General features: G+C 42.6%; 2 protein-coding genes across 2 annotated transcripts; both read right to left on the bottom strand.

Annotated features, from left to right (window-relative positions):
- Positions 1–1040: 1040 nt before the first annotated feature.
- On the bottom strand, positions 1041–6496 carry skp1 (S-phase kinase-associated protein 1). The gene is made up of 6 exons (XM_072446037.1): positions 6338–6496; positions 5366–5465; positions 5223–5296; positions 4514–4657; positions 2861–3001; positions 1041–2185 (listed from the first exon to the last, which is right to left on the bottom strand). The coding sequence occupies exons 2-6, from the start codon at positions 5460–5462 to the stop codon at positions 2150–2152; spliced, it is 492 nt and encodes a 163-aa protein (XP_072302138.1). The 5' UTR covers positions 5463–5465; positions 6338–6496; the 3' UTR covers positions 1041–2149.
- Positions 6497–14714: 8218 nt separating this feature from the next.
- On the bottom strand, positions 14715–15731 carry cunh5orf24 (chromosome unknown C5orf24 homolog). The gene has a single exon (XM_072445541.1). It carries the CDS (start codon positions 15702–15704, stop codon positions 14895–14897), a length of 810 nt encoding a protein of 269 aa, XP_072301642.1. The 5' UTR covers positions 15705–15731; the 3' UTR covers positions 14715–14894.
- Positions 15732–18833: the final 3102 nt, after the last annotated feature.

Raw genomic sequence — 18833 nt, 5'->3', positions numbered from 1 at the left:
TTTTTAAAAGTTATTTAAAAAAAAAAAAATTAAAAAATATGTCACGTCTCTCAAAGCAATACATTTTGTGTGTTGTCTTAATAGTTCTGGATCTGTGCATGGTCAAACTACATTGGACTGAAAGGTTTTTGTTTGTTAAAAATGATCAATAATTCTGCCGTTGTCCACTAGAGGGAGTACTAGTGGATCGCTCGGATGTAAAAACGTAATTTCTCTTTTGAAAAAAATTTGTTTGTCTTTTTGTATTTTAGATTCATTGAAATCCATGACGTATTGTTTTGTTACATGTAATAAAGTGTTTTAATATTTGTCACCGTCGTCATTCTTGTTCATACGTTTTTTAAATAAAAACGTTGGGAAAAGGCAGGTTTTTATCCATAATTTCCTTATTTTAGATTAGCCTCGGTCCTAGTTTTGTCTCCGTTTTCATTCAAGAATCAATCTTTTAGGAACTTTTTATCTGTTTACTAAACCTATGTATGATAAAAACTGCCCAGAAAAAATACTGCCAAAACAATATTTTTATATTACAGTAAATTTGATGCAGATCTTGGGCCAGGACCTTTGTCTGGACTTTAGCTTAAGGATGCATTGATTTTGAACATTCATTTACAAATTAAAGGTTGAACGATTTTTTTTACCCAATTCTGAGTCTTATTTCCTCGTGGCGTGAACTGCCCATTAGTCCTGCCACGTATCAATCATAAAACACCTCGCGTGTGGTTCGTCCCCCGAGAGCAGCACGTTTCCCTGTGTCCAAGCGCATATATAATAGTTCAATAGTGCATAATATAGTTCCCTCAGTGTACGGGGACAAAATGAAGACAGACTGTTCGAGCTGACTCATGAGACGGAAATCTACAGGAGACGAGAGATGCGATGTGATCTGTCGCGCTGATAAACAAATGCAGGTGTGTGTTGTATCAGTCCGCACGGGGGAGTGCGCATGCGTTCTCTCAAATCACCAAAAAATCATCCATTGCGCCTTTAAGTCTTACATTTTGCCTTTTCATCAAGAAAAAACACCAACGCTTAAAATGTTGTACATTTTATTCACTCCTTAAATGTTTGACAACCCCAAGACGACCACAAGTCGCTCTCGCTTCGAAAACAAGCATCGAGTCCAGACGTGAGCAAATGAAGCATCCGTTCCAATAAAAGGAGACACATTAGGCTTCAGCCGGGAAAGTATAACTACCATTGATATGTCCGGATTGAAATTATATGATTTGAAACTTAATGTGGGAAAACTTGTACTTTTATAGCATTTTATCCATCGCTTTCAATTAGTAAAGCGTTTAAAGCCCTCTACTGGCCACATCGGGAAGTGAAGCGTGCTAAATCATCAAACTAGCAGCGCGGCTAAATTAAAGGTCCTCAATGGAACTTTTCTCATGGAGTTTGTTACCTGCTGACATGTTCCACAGTATGGCATGAACAGGTCACATCCGCGGAGAAGCGAGCCCGCCCCAAAGTAAGAACTCTGAACTGTTTGGTAAAGGTATTTGAGCGATAAAAAGTCACGCAATTGAACAAATCCAACGCAGATGCACCAATTAGCAACACCGTACTGCGGAACATTCCGGGCAAAGCCACAAACATCCCGGGATCCGAGAAAAGTTACGTGGTGCACATTTAAACGTAGATTAGCATAATGCGTCTCCTTTAATCAAAAATTTCCCGTTTTCCAATTCTTCAACCGCTCTACGCTCTACACATGTCGAAAGCATTTACAGAACTATAAGTCAAAACCTTGCAGCTGTTCAGTTTCAAAATCAATGACTTAGAATAAAAAGTAAAAAAGAAAGAACCACGACGGTCGCGAAAGGAGAACGTGTGACGGTCGCTCGCTTCGCCAGCGCGCCAACACAGGGCGCGCGGAAACACAAAGCTTTATTTAAATTAATTACATCACGCAGGTTAAAAACGGTCATGCTTTCGAATCAGGGAAAAGGGGAGGGGCCAGGGGGAAGGGGGGGAGGAGAAGAGGAGCATTGTGGGTAGAGTGGTTCTAAATATACTAAATGTCGATATTAACAAGTATGAACAACGCCAGTGCAGCCAGTTTGTGCGAGTCGGTTTGACGTGTCGGGGACGTTCTGTGAAGCGTGTGGGAGGGCGGCGGGGGGGACGACAACGACGGGCGCGGCTACTTCTCTTCACACCACTGGTTCTCTTTGCGTACCTGAAACGCAAAAGAAACGTGAGACAAATATATACGAACGGTAAAGTGTGAAAACAAGGTCGGGTCAGATTAATCACACTCATTTTTACACCTAAAATATGGCCGTAACTCATGATTGACATTTTAGTCATCTATTTTTTTGTTGTATTAATAACTAAATAAATAAAATATAGTAGCTTCCAGAAAAAGAGTTTTAGAAATTAAGTCTGCTGTTGCTGCCCTTCTATAAATCAATCACGACTCGTTTTAAAAGTAACTGAACTTCTTTCACCATTTCCAGATTTGCAATTTATTGAATTTAGATCGATCTCAAATACCGGTCGTTTCTAATCGCCAGTTTGCAGCTTGGATGGTTTTTAGGGGGAGCGATATGTCGAGTTCTGATCTTATCCAATTCCCTCGTCCTCAGAGGATCAGATTAGTATTTTCTATCAATCTAATGAGTAAAAATTGAATAATTAGCGCTCCTTTGTGGTTCTCACTTCACAAAATGCTCATTACATACATACATACATTCCCTCATTAAAAGTGCGTTTGTTTGCGTGTAAAACCCTCGCAACACACTTCCTGTTTCGAGTAAACTTGGGTAAAAATATGCCTGATTTGATTGGTTCACATTAAGGCAATGATTGGGTCTTAAAAACAAAAGGTATATAGTTGGTCACATGTCCCGACCTGGGCCTCTTCCTCCTCCGTGAAGTCGTTCTTGATGTTAAACGTCTTCCTGATTTCCTCTGGGGTTTTGCCTTTGATCATGTTGGCCACAGTTTTACACGTCACGTCCAGAAGACCCTTGATGTCCAGGTAGTTCGCCGCCTGAAAACGGACAGAACGCACGAAAAGTCAAGTAGAAGCAGAGCAATCCGTGTTAAGAGTGGACTTAGTATGAACAAACCGCTACAAACATGAAGAGTTAAATGTCATGGAGCGGGCTGAAAGCTGAAGCGTTTTCTGTGGTGGCGACCGTAACCTCCAGCATCAGCCCTCACTGGACACGCCGTACTGGAAAAACTATACATTCTTAAGGTCTGGGGAAGACTTAAAAAGGTGGAATGGACGATTTTTTCCAGCAAATTTTTTATCATATTTCCTCGTGGCGTGGATAAATCATTTGTCCTGCCACGTATCAATCATAAAACGCACCTATCGCTCACCTGCAGCTGCGTGCGGCTCGTCCCCACGTTTCCGCGTGCCTAAGCGCATGGATCTATCATAATATAGTTCCCTCAGTGTACGGGACAAAATGAAGACGGAGAAAGACAGTTCGAGCTGACGCAGAAGTGGACAGAAATCTACGGGAGACGAGCGATGCGCTCCGTTGCGCTAATAAACAAACGCACGTGTGTGTTGTATCAGTCCGCACGGGGGAGTGCGCATGCGCACTTCCGCCTGCGTTCTCAAATCGCCGAAAAATCGTCCATACCGCCTTTAAGTGGGCGGAGGCACAAAAAGGCTCAACGGTGATGTCATCAAAGCTGGGAACGCCATTTTGTTTTGGTAAAGCAGCAACTTTAGTGGGTGACTTCTCAGCGAAAAAGATTGAGACGTGTGACTGAAGTCTTCGAGGTCGAGAACATTTACAGGTAGTGTTAATTTAACTCTGAATTAAAATGATAAAGGCACAAATGTCTCCGTCTGCATGAATGAACTGCAGTGGCTATTTCCCTCAGTTCCCTCACATCAGACATGTCAAGTGTGGCCCGGGGGCCAAATGAGTTGGTCCAAACAACAAAAAGTGATACTTTTTACTGTAAAATTGGAAAAATTCCAACATTTTGACTTTATACTAACCTAATATTAAGGAGGCATCGAAACTATGTCAAATGCAACATTTCAAATGGTTCACGTCATTGTGGGGTCGTTTGTGGCCCTCTGCTCATTTGGACGCTCCTGACTTAAAGGAGCAATCCGAGTCTCATTTCCTCGTGGCGTGGACAGCCGAGTAGTTCTCCCACATGTCATTCCCTGCGTGCTACTGCACACCAGCAGCTTCGTTCCCAGGATAGGAGCACGTTTCCATGGCGGCGAGTGTGCGCATTCGGATTTTAAAAAAGGCGGTGGCTGCAGACCCGCTGCGCGGTCAAATAGCCTCATGGCCATGGCTATGGCTATGGCTAACCCTAAGACCTAACCCTAACCCGGTGCGATCAAATAGACCAGCAGTTTCGGGGGCCGCGGCTGTTTCGGCCGCGCGCCCCGGCTCTGTAGACACTCCCTTTAAAAAAAAAAAAAAGGGACTAACAGTCGCTCGAGTTCTCAAATCCTCCATTATTCCTTTAAATATTCAGAGCAGTGAACAGACTCTGGAGCTACGTGTTTGCTTCTCACCAGAATGAGCTCGAACAGCGTGCCCTGGTCCACTTTGAGGAACTCCTGGTCCCACACGGGAATGTCGTCCGTCCTTTTCTCCTTGTTCTCGTCGTCCTCGGGGGGAGGGGGGTCGTCTTTGTGATGGGTGCACCACTGGATCACCTGCAACACCAGGACCACATCAGGATTACACACACCAACAGGACTGTTTTCTACACTATTCAGTTAAAAATAAATTAAAACATATTTTTTAAAACACCACACGCCACGGTAGTGATGCGTCTGCTGAACCGGGGTCTCGCAGCGCTGCCTCTAATTAGACTCATGTCTCAGTGAATACGAGATTGTAATAAAACACACAGCATTTCAAAATGTAACGCACAAAGATCACGTCTGAGCTGACCTGACTTAAACACGCCGCAAACTTATTTTGTCATTTGAGATGCGACACGTCACGCTTAATGCAATACATTTAGTGTCATGCAATAGCCACATGTTTGAGACGTGTTGTGCAGACAAACAAAAACATGGTTAAATATTGATCATTTGGGAAGTTGATGCACTTGTTTGTATCTGCCACCGGAACCAATACTGCAGCAGTGTTTTATGTTACTGTGTCGTCTTTCTTTAAAGGACACAGAGGACTAAACCTCTGGTCCTGTCACATCGCGGAGGACAGCGGTGGTAAAAGCAACACAAAGTCGTGCGGGTGACACGTGTGAGCGACCTTCTTCAGGATGGCCGCGTTGACGTTCGGGAGAGGAACCGGGTCGTCGTCGCCTTCGTCGTCCATCCCCAAATCTGATCAGAAACAAAACGTTTTAATGTTGCTCTGCATTAAAGTCAGAGGTCTTTATACTGTCGTCTCACCTTCCAACATAGTTTTGATCGTGACGGACTGTTTGGCTATCTCCACGTCCACCTCAAAAATCTCCCCATCGGAGCTCTGCAGCTTAATCGTGGGCATTATCTGAGGGAAAAAAAGACAAAGGAAACGTTTAAAGACGTCAGACATTAGTTTGTAACTATTAATAAAGTGAGCGTTAAGTCGGTGTGTGCATTTAACTGCTACACGGCCAAATAGTCATCAAATAGTTACCCCATAATTAGATCATATTTTTGGCATGACACGAGAGAAATCTGATATTCAAAAACACTGTCACGTGCCAGTCAATGGATTTATAGTAAGTACAACATTAAAGACAAAGAACAATTAATTCAATAGGACTCTTCCCTTTACATCTCTATTGTTTGCATAATTTTCAGTGTGTTAAACCTACATGACACTGCTATATTCTAACACCTCCAGAAATCGGACTATTATGATATTTATGGTTTGAATGTAATTAACACACCTTTAGCTCATCTAAATTAACCTGGTTTTCTGGAAATGTGTCGTCACGTCTCGGTCAGCATCACATTAAACTCTATCGCGGTTAATTAGTTCGTGTCTTCTGTGAAAAGGTTCATAATAGAAAAGCGGCTTCATCGTCACTGAACAACTTCAAAGCTAAGCTAACGCGAAGCTAACGAGTGCTAAGCTAAGCAGGTAAAAACACGCGTTAGAGCCACTCAGATAGTTCATAGTTCTACGCGTTTGGTCACAGAAAGAGTCACGTCAAATACCAAAGCGACTTAAGTCACTGAATAATTGAGATGTTAATGCAAAAACACAGCAAAACGCGGCGTTCGCTAGCGTTACTCTGCACAATGAATGCTAACGGCGTTTACGTTGTCCGCGAGGCCAAAACGCACAATAAACCTGTCCAAAAACGGCACGTAAACGTCCGGTGAAGGTGTTAAACGGGTCGTCGGTGCTGCTGCCGGTGTAAATGTCCGTACCGTGAGTGTGTACGGTCGTATCCAGAGGGAAAAACGCCTCTGTTTGAGCACAGCGGGGCCTGAAAACAGCAACGATGTGAGCTCGGTCCGGACAGTCTCCGGGAAGAGCCGAGCCTGCGGCTTCGGCAGTTTCCGTGGGACGGCAGGGGGCGCTGTCGAGCCGTTGAGTTTTTGTGCCGTCCAAATGCGCGATCACGTTCTGTATCCAATAGAATGATTTATTTAATACAAGTTATTATTTATGACCATCAGGGGTGACGTTTAGTGTGACATGCAAACGAAAATACAATAAAATATGTTAGTTTAGTCTTTATTTGAACACGTTAAACACGGAGCTCATATAACGAAATTAACGAAATGTCCCCATGAGTGGACAATAACGGAATGTCTTATCTTATAAACACAGTTCTGCACGGATTAGAGTTAAACTGAATAGATAAAGATGCACTTTACTTCCACCTGCTTGTCTCCATGGAGATTAGGGCTGCTCTTAACCATTGTTTATTACATCAAACACATGGCAGGTTTGTGGAGTTTCAGGTTTCAGATTCCTGATTAAATGCAACATTTGTAGGACTTTTTCCAATTCAAAATATACATATATATTAATGTTTAGTTGCTTTGCCAGTGGCCTCAATGTCTCATCATTCTGAACCCAGGATAGACAAGATGAATGAATTCAAGTTTTTTTAGTTGTTTCAGCCCAAATAGAAATGTTATTGCTTCACCTGGAATGTTGTATGGCTCCACCAGGTCAAGTTACAAGTTAGATCTGTGGAGAAATGACGCTGCAGCTCACAAACAATGCATGCTTTTCAAAGAGATCAGTTTAATGCCATACTGTGGAACATTCCAGAAGAAAGTGAGGACAGAAAAGAAAAGGATCTTTGTGATAGAGAGAACTGGAACTTTCTGAAACTTTTACATGTTCTAAATGGAAAAAGCTGCAGAACTTAATTAATAATCATGACATCGATTTTGGGGTAACAGCTCCAAAATAAAGTAACATCTCCAAATAAACATAAGTTTTTAGCTCCAGGATGACAAATGCACCAGCATTTTGAGACAGATAACAACAAATAAAATAATTCCTCTGTATCAAATGTAGCTGGGATTAAATCTGGGTTAGTTCCTCTGTCATTTTTTTTAATTTTAAAATTATTTTTTTGATTTATAGATCATCTTTTATGGGAACAATATTAATAATTGTTACTGATGTCGGTGTAATCCCTCATTCGTCCAGGCGTGTTCCATAGTAGAAAAAGCTTCAGTTGTAGTCATCTGGACTCAGTTTGCAAAAATAGACGTTTCGACTCTCATCCAAGAGTCATTGTCAATAAAAGAATTTAGGTCGAGAACTCTGATATTTGTACTATTCTGTGGAAAGTCCAGCCCATTGGGAGGAGCCTTCCTGAAGTGGAAAGAGTTGTTTGTTTCAACAGAAAATTGTTACTGATGTACATTTTTTACAATACACAATGAATCTGTTTCATATGAATGTATGAATGTAATTTCTTTTGGTGTGATAATAGTGCTTATAATCTTTATGGTGAGGGACTCAAACTTGGGAACATTTATATTTTGGTTAATTTCTTTAGTCAAATCTTGACAAAAAATGCATTTTTGTATTACATTTTCAAATTTTATACAGAATATATGACCAAATGGAATAATACGGCTCAAACATCAGCCAATTTCACTTGAAAAGCTAGTTTCATGTTTAAATTATTGTAATGTTTTTATTATACTGAGAAGAATGAAATATATGAATATAATTTTAAAAAAAGCACTGCTCAGTCTCAAAGTGGACTTCAATCTGAGTTTTGTTGTGACACAATCTGACATAAAGAACTTTGAGCCTGGTGAGAAGTGAAGTGACATGTTTCATCTCCATTTCACTGTCGACCTTTGATTTTGTCGGTTACAAACACAAACTGAACTGAATTTTGAACTGAATTTACATTGAAATCACACCATTTTCCTGCCTTAAACAGAACCGTGAACCGTGCTGTGTTCAGACCACTTATGCTCTTTCCCTAGTGTCGCCATGGTAACCGTAGAAATGCATCATATTGTTTTGGAGGGGACACAATTATGTATCGATAAAAGAATGCCCTCTGCAAAGAACCAAAACAAAAGACCCTTTTTTTTTTAAACAGAAGGAATCTTGTCGTACTTGTTTTGTTCTGACGTCCATGAACATGTTCTGGAACGAGTCGGACTCACGTTTTAGTTCATTTTCAGTCTCTCAGACAATTAAGTTGCTGGAGTCAATTACAAAGTGCGCAGACTCGTAAAAAAAAAAGATCAGTTCAGATTTTTGTTTTCCACAATTGGGCTTCACTAAATTTCACAATCATCTGGTAAAAGCGTATTTATCCCAGCGTCTTATCAGCGTCCTCTAAAACGTGCATATGAAACGTCAGACAGAGTTTGTGAGTAACGTTTATGTTTATTACACAACATTTGAACATTCCACAACAATCATGCAGGTTGTACAGTGTCGCGTTGACGTCTCCGCGCTCGATGTCAGCGGCTGAAACACCGTTCGGAGACACAAAGAAGAAACGAGGAATAAATAAACGAGACGGTGGCTTTGTTCGGTGGTGTGTTCGGTTTAAGTGGAAATGAGCTCGAATTTACCGCAATTAAACCATTTTAAGCAACAAATATGGACTAAACAAGGGCTTAATCAGGTCTTAAGAATGGGGACTAAACCAGGACTGGACCAAGACTGAACCAGGTCTAAATCTGAATTACAACAGGTCTGTAATGAGGTCTAAACCGGGACTGACCCAGGTCTAAAGAAGAAGAGAGGACTAAATCAGGACTGACCCAGGTCTAAACCAGGACTGAATCGAGTCGCCTTTTTCCATTTCTTTGTACTTTTTCGTGCTGAAATGACGAATATAGATTTGATTCCACACTGAGGCTGCGTTCGCACAAACCTCGGGCTCAAATCGGACTGAACCTGGAACTAAACCTGGAACTAAACTTGGACGAGACCAGGACAAGTGTGAACCCTGAGACTGACAAGAATACATTAAATATTCTGTGGATGATATAATTAGAACGTTTGAATAAATCCATTCGTTGTACAAACCGACAATCAAGTTTTAGCCAAATTAAAGATAATAAAGTATTGTTTTAAAACACTTACAAATGATAAAAGAAAGTAAATTACAACTTCAAAGCCATCCCAGTCGTAATAACCATCCACAAAATCAATTAATATTATCTTTAAGTAACGTTACTCTTACTTGAAGATAGCGCTGCCTTTTGCTGTGATGAATTCTCTTGGCCAATCGGATTAAAGCCGCACTGTGTGACTTTTCTGGCATGTGTTACCATGGAGATGTCCTTGCTCTGCTTAGAATGTTCCACCGTACGGCATCAAACGTCTCCATCTCCACGGAGACGAGCAGCTTTAATCAAACGGAGCAGTAACAAAGGTTCAGGCCTTAAAGAGCACGTGAGCGGTTCAGGATCCCTCTGTGATGTCATCAACAAGCGACGTTCTATCCAAAAACGCAATTTTAAAGAATCAATAATAGATGGATAGTGGATAATGGATGATCTCTCAAGGTATTTCCTATGCGGATGCAGTCAAGAAAGTTTCAGGTAACGAGTTTAGAGTAAATACAGAGAGAGGAGCCAGCGCTGCTCCCAGCCAGAGCGAAGTGAGGGAAGCCAGCGTGGCTCCCAAGAAGTGTGAAGGTTTCAAGAGTGGAGGTCCCAAGTGTGCAGGTTCCAGAATTAATGAGAATACCCTGGTTGTGGATAGAGAGGATTTTATACTCTTTATGGTGGATGTTGTAAACTGTGCTGCTCAGACTCAAAGCAGAACTGAAAGGATCAGGATCATTGCTAAAGCTGCAGGGAGATTCCTTGGAACAAAAGAGCTTGATTGGGCAGATATAGAAAACAGGCTAAAGTGTAAGAGTGTGAGTCGGAGTGATGGGGGTCTACTTTTGGGGAGTCAGAGTGATCAGAGTGACGAGATGGGGGTGGGGGTGGTCTCCTGTCCTCGTCCAGTCTCGTAGACGCACGGCTACCAAGCAGCGACATCAGTGGACATATTAAAGCCTATAGAATGAAGCCTAAAGAATAAAGCTGTACGGTGGAAGCACCGAACGTCAAAGAAGGAGAGGAAGATGAAGAAGAGTCTCCCTGGAATAAAGCCGGTCGGACCCTGAAACAACAACAACTATTCTATGACAAGTCACAAAGACATATCATGACCTCATGGGCTTTGTAACACCAAAGCAAAGGAAGGAGTACTTTTACGGACAACGACAGAGTCTGAGACGTCTCATGACCTCTTGGGCTTTGTCAAAGCACTGGAAGGAGAACTTTTAGGACTACGACAAAGTCTAAGGAATTTAGTCTGGCGGTAATGCAACACTCGGATGCCAACTGCCATAAAACAACAACAACAACAACAACAGTACTTTTTGTCAAATCATATTGTGTAATTTATCTGGATTTTGGCTCTCGTTGACAGTTGGTTGCTAGGTGACAGTATGCTACGTTCATGCTGTCCTCGAGATTCTGAAATGAGAAGTCCAGGTTCCGACTTGTTTTGGATGTGACCAATAACAAAGTCGCAGTCGCTCTTTAGCTGCGTTTACTAGAGAAAACCAGAACCATTTTTGTTGTTGTCAGCATTTACCAAAGCTAAACGTTAGCTCGTTATTTGTTTTGGAAAACAGGGTCAGCCCTATGTTCCCGAGACCCGGGTTTGGGTTTTATGCTGCTTTATTTTATGCTGTAAAACTACACATATATGCACAACTTTTGGGGCTGTGGAACCTGAACCAGTCGCCTATGCTAGTATTAGCGTAGTAAGGGGGAACATAGGTCCCGGGGAACATAGGTTCCGGGGAACATCGGTACGCACCCCGGAAAACATCCTACTCTTCCAACCCGATAACTTTTGCTTCAGCTGGTACCGTTACATCTTAATTAAACACTACTGTTAGGGTCATTTTGTACAGATCTGTTGCTCTTCTGTGCGACAGTAAACGCCTAAATGTTGTAACGTCAAGTCAAAGAGCGCAAATGTTCGGGCAGCAGCTTTAGAAGCGGGTTCCCGACTAGTGCCAGCGTCATGTGCATTTTCCAACTCAGAGAAACATTTCCCAGAGTTCCCGAGGCCCCAGAGTTCCCGAGGTCCTCGCGAACGCAGCATAACTGTCACATCCGCAGCCCACGTCCAACCAGGAAGTAACTCGGTCAAACTCGGGAGAAAAAAGCAGTTTTTTTAGTGATTTTTTTATATTATCACGTTCATTTACATCTGAGTGAAATAGTTTAATGCACTCCGAATATAAACAGCGGCTACTCCATACTTTTACTTCACTACAGTTAAGAGTATCCGTACTTTCTGCTCCAATAATAGTTTGAGCTGGACCGAAAAGCAGATCGTGTGTTTTTCTGTATAAAAATCACACCGTTTAACGCTTGAACAGTTCTCAAAATCTGCGTGCGATACTTTTACTTTTCACCCTGTACTTTAAATGCCGTACTGTGGAACATTCAACATCACGTCCAGTCGAGCAGGTGGCGGACTCCAAAACCAGAAAGGTTTAATTCACTGCAACTTTAAAGACAAAATGGACGGCCCGACAAAGAGCAAAGCTTTTCTTATTCTCGATCTCAAACACGTCGTCGTTTTTCTGTATGAAATTATTTAGATTTTCTTTGATTTCGACGCAGAAGCGGTTCTTTGGTAAAAAGACGTGAGCGATGGTTTTGTCGTCGCGTCAAACAAATAAAACAAAAATAAGTGATTGAAGACTTTGGGCAAAAATATCTTTCGAAATACAACAAGATTAAAAAGTGTACAAAGTGACCACAGAACGACACAAACATATTATTGCACAAAATCATTAGTAAAATGTAAAGGTGCACTGCGTAAATTCACCGGTGGTCGCCATGGAGATGTTACTTTTTGCCGACAGCGTTGCACAGTTGGGCATCAAACGTTTCCATTTCGCAATAAAAAAAAATTAAATAACAATGAACTGGACGACCGAACTGTAAAGGACTGAAGAAATAATTTAACATATTTACAACAAATTTTACTTTGGATTTGAACTTGATATTTTATTTTCTATTTTGTATTTCTGGTGTGCTTTTATTTTTGTGCCATAAAAAATGTAAAACTATTAAAAGTATGTTTATGGAGATTTTTTTTTTTTTAAATCATATTTTTTGAAAGCAATAAATAAAAACACCTGTAATTGAATAAAAAGACATGTTTAATGCCAAACTGTGTAACATTTTGGGCTGTCGACCTTCAGTCAAAGGTGTTATGGTCGATCAAGGGGCAAGTATTTTATTTTCGTGAACTTTGAGTCAATTTTAGTCTCTTCTTTTCAACTTGATTATTTTCAATGTATATATGCGCATTAACACAAAGAGAGGGAGAAAGTAAAGTTAAAATTGTCCTTATATTGTCCCAGTTCTATGACTATAAATAAATGTGGATGTTTCCTACAACATTTGAATACATCATTTCTGAGGTACTTCCTTGTTATTATTCCATTTCCGCTGCGACTGACAATAACTGGTCAAAACAAAAGTCAAAGTAAATGTCCTTTTCATTTGGCTTGAGCTGTTGTTTTTAGCACGTTCACGCGACGTCCGGCCGAAAGGTTTTGAGTTTGAGTCTCAAACGCAAACACATAATAAATAATAATAGATTCACAGGAAAATGGTTGGAATTTCTACCAACAGATGAGCAGGAAGAAGAATCTGTGTGAAATCCTTTTTACTCTTAAATTATATTTTTAAACCGGTACTTCAAAACTTTTACTGTGGTCGAGGAGTTTTTAAATGTGATACTTTTACATTTCCTTCTTCCACCGCTGGAAAAAAGCGGGAATGAGAATGAGCAAATTAGCTGAAGATTTGGGAGTGAATCATGGGAATGGGCCACGGGATGGGCCACAGGACGGGCCACGGAACGGGCCACGGGGTGGGCCACTGCATGACCCACTGCATGGGCCACGGGACGGGCCACTGGTGGGACGATGGACTTTTTTTCCACCGTTTGACAGAAGGAAATAGCTGCTGGACATGTTTGCATCAAAAGAAAGCTGTTACCCGCTTATTTCCAGTCGAGAAGAAAGAATTAAGGTAATTTCTTCTCCAAAACCACAATCATACAAAAATTAAAAAAAAAAAATTCAATATAATAATATGGATTACACCTCGACTTTTGTTACATGTCCCTAAATGTAATTTTTAGTCAAATTGGCTTCAGTTTTGAAAGAGGAATGATCAAAACTCAACAAAAGCTCGTGTCAGTCAGACCTCCAACACCAGCTTCACTCATTCATATCTTTAACAAAGAAAACCTGGGTAGACATTTAAAATCTGACGTTCTTTTGTGCAGAGCTCGTTCACACTTAAGAATTAGAGTAAATCAAACATCGGGACGACAAAACGACAGAGTCTCAGCTTCACAAAGAGTCCAGCCACTTGTTTGTGCTCCGACCAGTTCAAGAACGGCTTCAGTTTGAAACGGGCTCATTTTAGTCGAGCGTTTTGGCGGGAAAATAGCCAGTTTGCCGCCACCGTTGCCCTTGAGCCGACTGATCGTTCGCAGCGGAAGAGTTACGCAGCGCACCTTTGAGCAAACGAAACAATGATCGGAAACCAACAAGAATTTCAGAAGTTAAATAAGTTAAAAAGTCTCACGCGGGTTTACGTTTCGAGCGACAGAAGGTTACGTTTCGAGACATGGAGAGAATCTGAGGCTTTCGTGTCCATGAGCGAGACGCCGAAGTCGAACGGCGAGACGCGGGAGACAGCTCGAAAAAGCGACGTGTCGTTTACGGGAGACAATAAGTGCGACGTGTTCTGTCTACGAAGCCGCGTGTCGTATGTATTTACATTTACAGTATATTTAAGTGCCACTGAGCAAGGCACTATCCCCAAAAATGCAAATGAAACAGGTTTGCGGGGGAAATAAACGGGGCAAACAAGTGCTACAGTGTCAGGGCGGGCGGCGCGACGAGTGTGCGACACGGTTACGGTGTCGAGATCAGTCCGTGGTTCAGCTGTGGAAAATGCTACATTTGACACGTTTTTACGGCGTCGGTCAAAGCCCCTTTTGAACACGTATATCATTTTATCTTAGAAACACAGGACGGCGACGCGGACCTCGGACAGTAAGAATAACGGATGCGGCTCGTCGTGGACGCTCCTGTCGTAGACGAATGTCACGTGTACAACCTACATCTGCACCACTACGATCTACAGTTCACCTGACGGATGCTTTATTATTGTGTGCACAGTCGTCCTGAATCTCCAGCGCTCGAGTCCGGCTTCCGAGCTATGAAAACCAACAAACAAATTTAACTGCGATTGTTTTTCGCGCTAGTTCGCTCGCTCCATTATTTTTACTGTCCATGATTGAGGTCTCTGTATGCGATGCGTCTTCATCAGTAGCGCTGTAAATAAACCGTATATACAGGTGCAGGCATACGGACGGCGAGTTAAGAAAATGTCCAGAGTTTGTAAAAAGTTCACCTGTCCGTCGCCCGGGTCACTCCGCGGGCGCCTTCTCTTTACAGGACGACTCGCACAGCACATCTTTATGAGGCGGCAGGTCGCACAGGAGCTCTTTATGCTGCGGGACGTCGCACAGGAGCTCTTTATGCTGCGGGACGTTGCACAGGAGCTCTTTATGCTGCGGGACGTCGCACAGGAGCTCTTTATGCGGCGACACGTCACAGATGAGCTCCTTGTGGCCCGGCATCTCGCAGAGCAGCTCCTTGTGCCCCGGCAGCGGCAGCGGGTACGGGAAGGCGGCGCCGCTGCAGGACGTGCTGTAGGCCGACAGTTTGTTGAGCCGCGACAGGCCCTTGATGCTGCCCGGCGGTCTCCCCGGGCTCACTTTGTACCCGGCGGCTCGCGTGGTTCCCAGCGGTCGCCCCGGGCTGGTCTTGAACCCCGCGGCTCTGGTGGTGCCCAGCGGTCGGCCCGTGCTCGTCCTGTAACCCGCCAGCTTGGTGGTGCCCAGTGGCCTCCCGCGACGGCCCGACTTGCCCGTGGATTTGTTCTTCTTCTTGGGGTCGTCCGGCGCCTGCTCGCTGGTCTTGATGGCGGTGAGCTTGCCGGGGTTGAGTGGGTTGGGCATGAGCAGCTCCTGCCGGGGGCACACCAGGGTCTTGTGCGGGCTCTGGGTGGACAGGCCCATGGGAGCCAGGGTCATCTGCAGAGACGTGGGCGGCGGAGGCGGGTAGAACTTGCTGGCCTGGGTGCACAGGTCGAAGTGGGACGCCGGGTGGTCCTCGGCGAGACACGAGGGCCGGCTGTTCATGCAGAAGTCTGCGGTGGTCACCTGACGCATCATCTTTGTCTGAGAGGAAACAAAGTGTTACAACAACAACAACAACAACAACACACAACATGTCATTTCAGAGAGTCAACATGTATTTGTCCAAAAGCAAGAAAAGGTTGAACCAGAACCAGAAACAGAACCAGAACCAGAACTAGAACCAGAACTAGAACCATTGTCGTTGAACAGTTTGCAAATATAGGAACTTGTCTCGTTGTTAAGGTGCAACATAAAACAATGAATAATAATAATAAAAGCAACGTCAATAGGGTCAAATAAGGCATAAATTAAGAATGGTCTTGTTATGTAAAGATTAGTTGTGTTATATAACGAGATGAACTAATCTAATTCTTTACTTGTATTTAAAACAAATACCTGAGGCCATTTTACTATAGAACTGAATATGTCATGTCAGGGTAACTATTATATAGAAATAAACTGTATATATATATAAATGAAACTGAACTGTTTCGACATGAACCAGGCGTGGAATGTCACTGGATGAAACCATCGATCAGCTGCAGAGAATCAGAATAAAAGTCTGAGATAAAACGCTGATGTCCATGTCCCTGATCATGAACTCAAGAACCAAAGCCATTTACTTGTTTTTCAAAAGGAAAAAACTAATTTAATCAAAAACCCAAAATGATGAATAAAATATACATATATCAAGAGCCTAAATATATCAAGAGCCCCAAGGGAACGCCCCTTGCTTGTTTCCATGGAGATGCTATTGCTTTGCCCAGCGTGGCCATCTCCATGGAAAGAGAAACAGCGGAGCAGTGGCGAGGTATTTGCCCATCAACCAGAGGGTCAGTGTGTTTGTTTGTGATTCAAGACAAACACAATCCACAAAGACAATAAAACAAAATAAATAAACAAAATAAATAAATAACTATGATAAGTTAAATATAATAAACAAAATAAAAATAAATAAATAAAATAAATACAATAAATAAAATATAATTAATACATTTAATACAATAAAATAACAAAAATAAAACAAATAAATAAATTCAAAATAACAAAAGAAAAAGAAAAAGACAAGAAAAGACAGGGCTGGATAAAAGACAGATGAGACATTCAAGAAATAATCAAAAAATAAGGGCTTAAGAAAAGATGCTTAAGGCACAGACAAGGTCCACGAGAGTCCCATTTTGTCCATTTTACGAATGCTCCACGAGTTTAAACCCCGCCCACATGATTACGATGTGTCCTTGAGCAAGGCGCAGCGATGCATTTGGTTTCCCGCTGCACTTTAAAGGGGAAATATTTACTTTCAGGGAACTTTTAACGGTCGGCAGTGTTCCGTCACGTGTATTTCAATCGGTTCTTTGGCTGCCGAGAGAACCGGAGGCAGAAGTTACCGATCGGGTCTTTTCTCTTGAACCTGCCCGGGCACGACAGGTGGGAACGTGCACTTTTGCCACGACCCGGCCCGAAGCATCTCGTCTGTATTTTGTGCCGTCTCATTACATAAACTAAACCGTATCGTCTGCGTTGGAGACCTGTACATTTAATAAAACGTACCTTAACCTTATTCAAACCGTCTTGTAGCAATCGCTCCGCAACAGAAACAAGTAAATGCGAAAAAGAAGAGGCTCAATTCCGGGATTTTGAGCGGGACGTCAACGATCCCGGTCTCTGTCGTTGAGCCTTTTTAGATCTATATTGTTGTTTGCCATGAAAAACATTCACAATATTGATCCGCGCAGAATGTAGATTAATATTAAATACATGCAGAGAGGGAAACATACGTCTCCTTTAAAAATAAATCAGAACGTTATAGCAGTGTAGTAACAGTTGGCATAGCTTTATTTGGGATACATACATTATGCATAAGCTTTGTCTTCTAAAATGCAACTCGTAACACATTAATAGCACGTCGTGTTTGGCTTATTGCAGTCGCTGCTGGTCTCTTTAAATGGCACCAACAAAAAAAAAAAAAAAAAAGAAAGGAAAAGAAAGAAGAAATGAAGAGGATGCAAGTGGACTGTGTCTTTATTCTGGACACTTTCCACACCTAAACGCGCATCACACGCACGTCCAGAAAACACGCACAACTTGCATTTTGCGGCCGCAGACGACAAAAGCTCGTCCAACAACCGACGCTCCGGCCCCGTCCATTAAAGGGTTAAAACGCGGTTATGGCGACGCGCGTTTATGGGCTCGGCGTCTGTCTCCGCTGTCAGAACCCCCGGGGGCGATCGAACCGACACAAAGCGCCGTTAGTGTCGGGCGCGTTTCCCGGGGCGCGCGCGCGCGGGAGCCGTTACTGTACCTCGAGTGTGTTCGGCGGCGGTGGAACGGGTTAAGGAGGAAAAAACGGTGCTTCGTCTCAGGCTGCGGGTCCATCCATGGCCCCGCTCTTCCGCCGATGCGTAAAACTTCCCAAATGACACGTTTTTTGCGCGTGTTTTTATTTATTTTTTATTTCCCCCGAAACGCGCGCATGACCGGGCGGAGGCGGCGCGGGCACGGCCGGGTTTATCAGCAGGCTCCAGAGGTTTGGATAAGAAACGCAGCCATTTTCCATTAAAAATTAATAAGACGAGAGAAAGCGGTCTGGGCATGCGCAGTGCGGTCCCACCGGGATGGAACGTCTTTCTTTCTTTTTTAAAATCCTCCCTTTGCGTTTCATTCTTTATCCGCAAAAACCCCGCGCGGTGATGAAAGGCGCAGCGGAGAGTCGAAGCGCGAGCGCCACGTTTTATTCGCGTGTTTCGTTTGGAGTCGTAAAATGACGCAAAGGCGCGTTATTCGGGCATCTTCACGCGCTGCACTGATAAATAAGTGAAAAGCTGCTTAATAATTTAAAAACGGTCGCAAACGGGACACAACAGATTTGGAAATGAATGCAAATGGCTGCACGCATGAACAGTAATATATGGAATAGAAAAAAGGCTCGTTTTGTGGAAACTGTTTAGCGAGATTTTTAAAAAAATAAATCAAATGAACGTGGACAGTAATTAGATAACTATTAGAGAGGGGGAAACAATAATTAAATCTATTTTTTGGTGTATTACAACAACAAAAAACACAATTTTGTGGATTTTTAGAGTAAACGTTTGTATTAGGAAGACAAAGCACAATACATTTTTAAATCTTTAACATTTGCTGTTACATTGTTGTCCCTTGGCACAC

The sequence above is a fragment of the Eucyclogobius newberryi genome, unplaced genomic scaffold (assembly GCF_026437365.1).
Source record: "Eucyclogobius newberryi isolate DKJ021-1_F unplaced genomic scaffold, fEucNew1.0.hap1 SCAF_15, whole genome shotgun sequence".
Classification (NCBI taxonomy): Eukaryota; Metazoa; Chordata; class Actinopteri; order Gobiiformes; family Gobiidae; genus Eucyclogobius; species Eucyclogobius newberryi.
The sequence above is the reverse complement of the archived record's forward strand: the minus strand, read 5'-3'. Positions and strand labels throughout refer to the sequence as shown.

Excerpts from the sequence above, each read along its gene's own strand:
- skp1 (XM_072446037.1), bottom strand. The coding sequence starts at position 5,462 with ATGCCCACGATTAAGCTGCAGAGCTCCGATGGGGAGATTTTTGAGGTG. Across the intron at positions 5,297-5,365 it reads GATCAAAACTATGTTGGAAG|ATTTGGGGATGGACGACGAA; the intron begins GTGAGACGACAG and ends GTTTCTGATCAG. Across the intron at positions 4,658-5,222 it reads ACGCGGCCATCCTGAAGAAG|GTGATCCAGTGGTGCACCCA; the intron begins GTCGCTCACACG and ends CTGGTGTTGCAG.
- cunh5orf24 (XM_072445541.1), bottom strand. The coding sequence starts at position 15,704 with ATGATGCGTCAGGTGACCACCGCAGACTTCTGCATGAACAGCCGGCCC.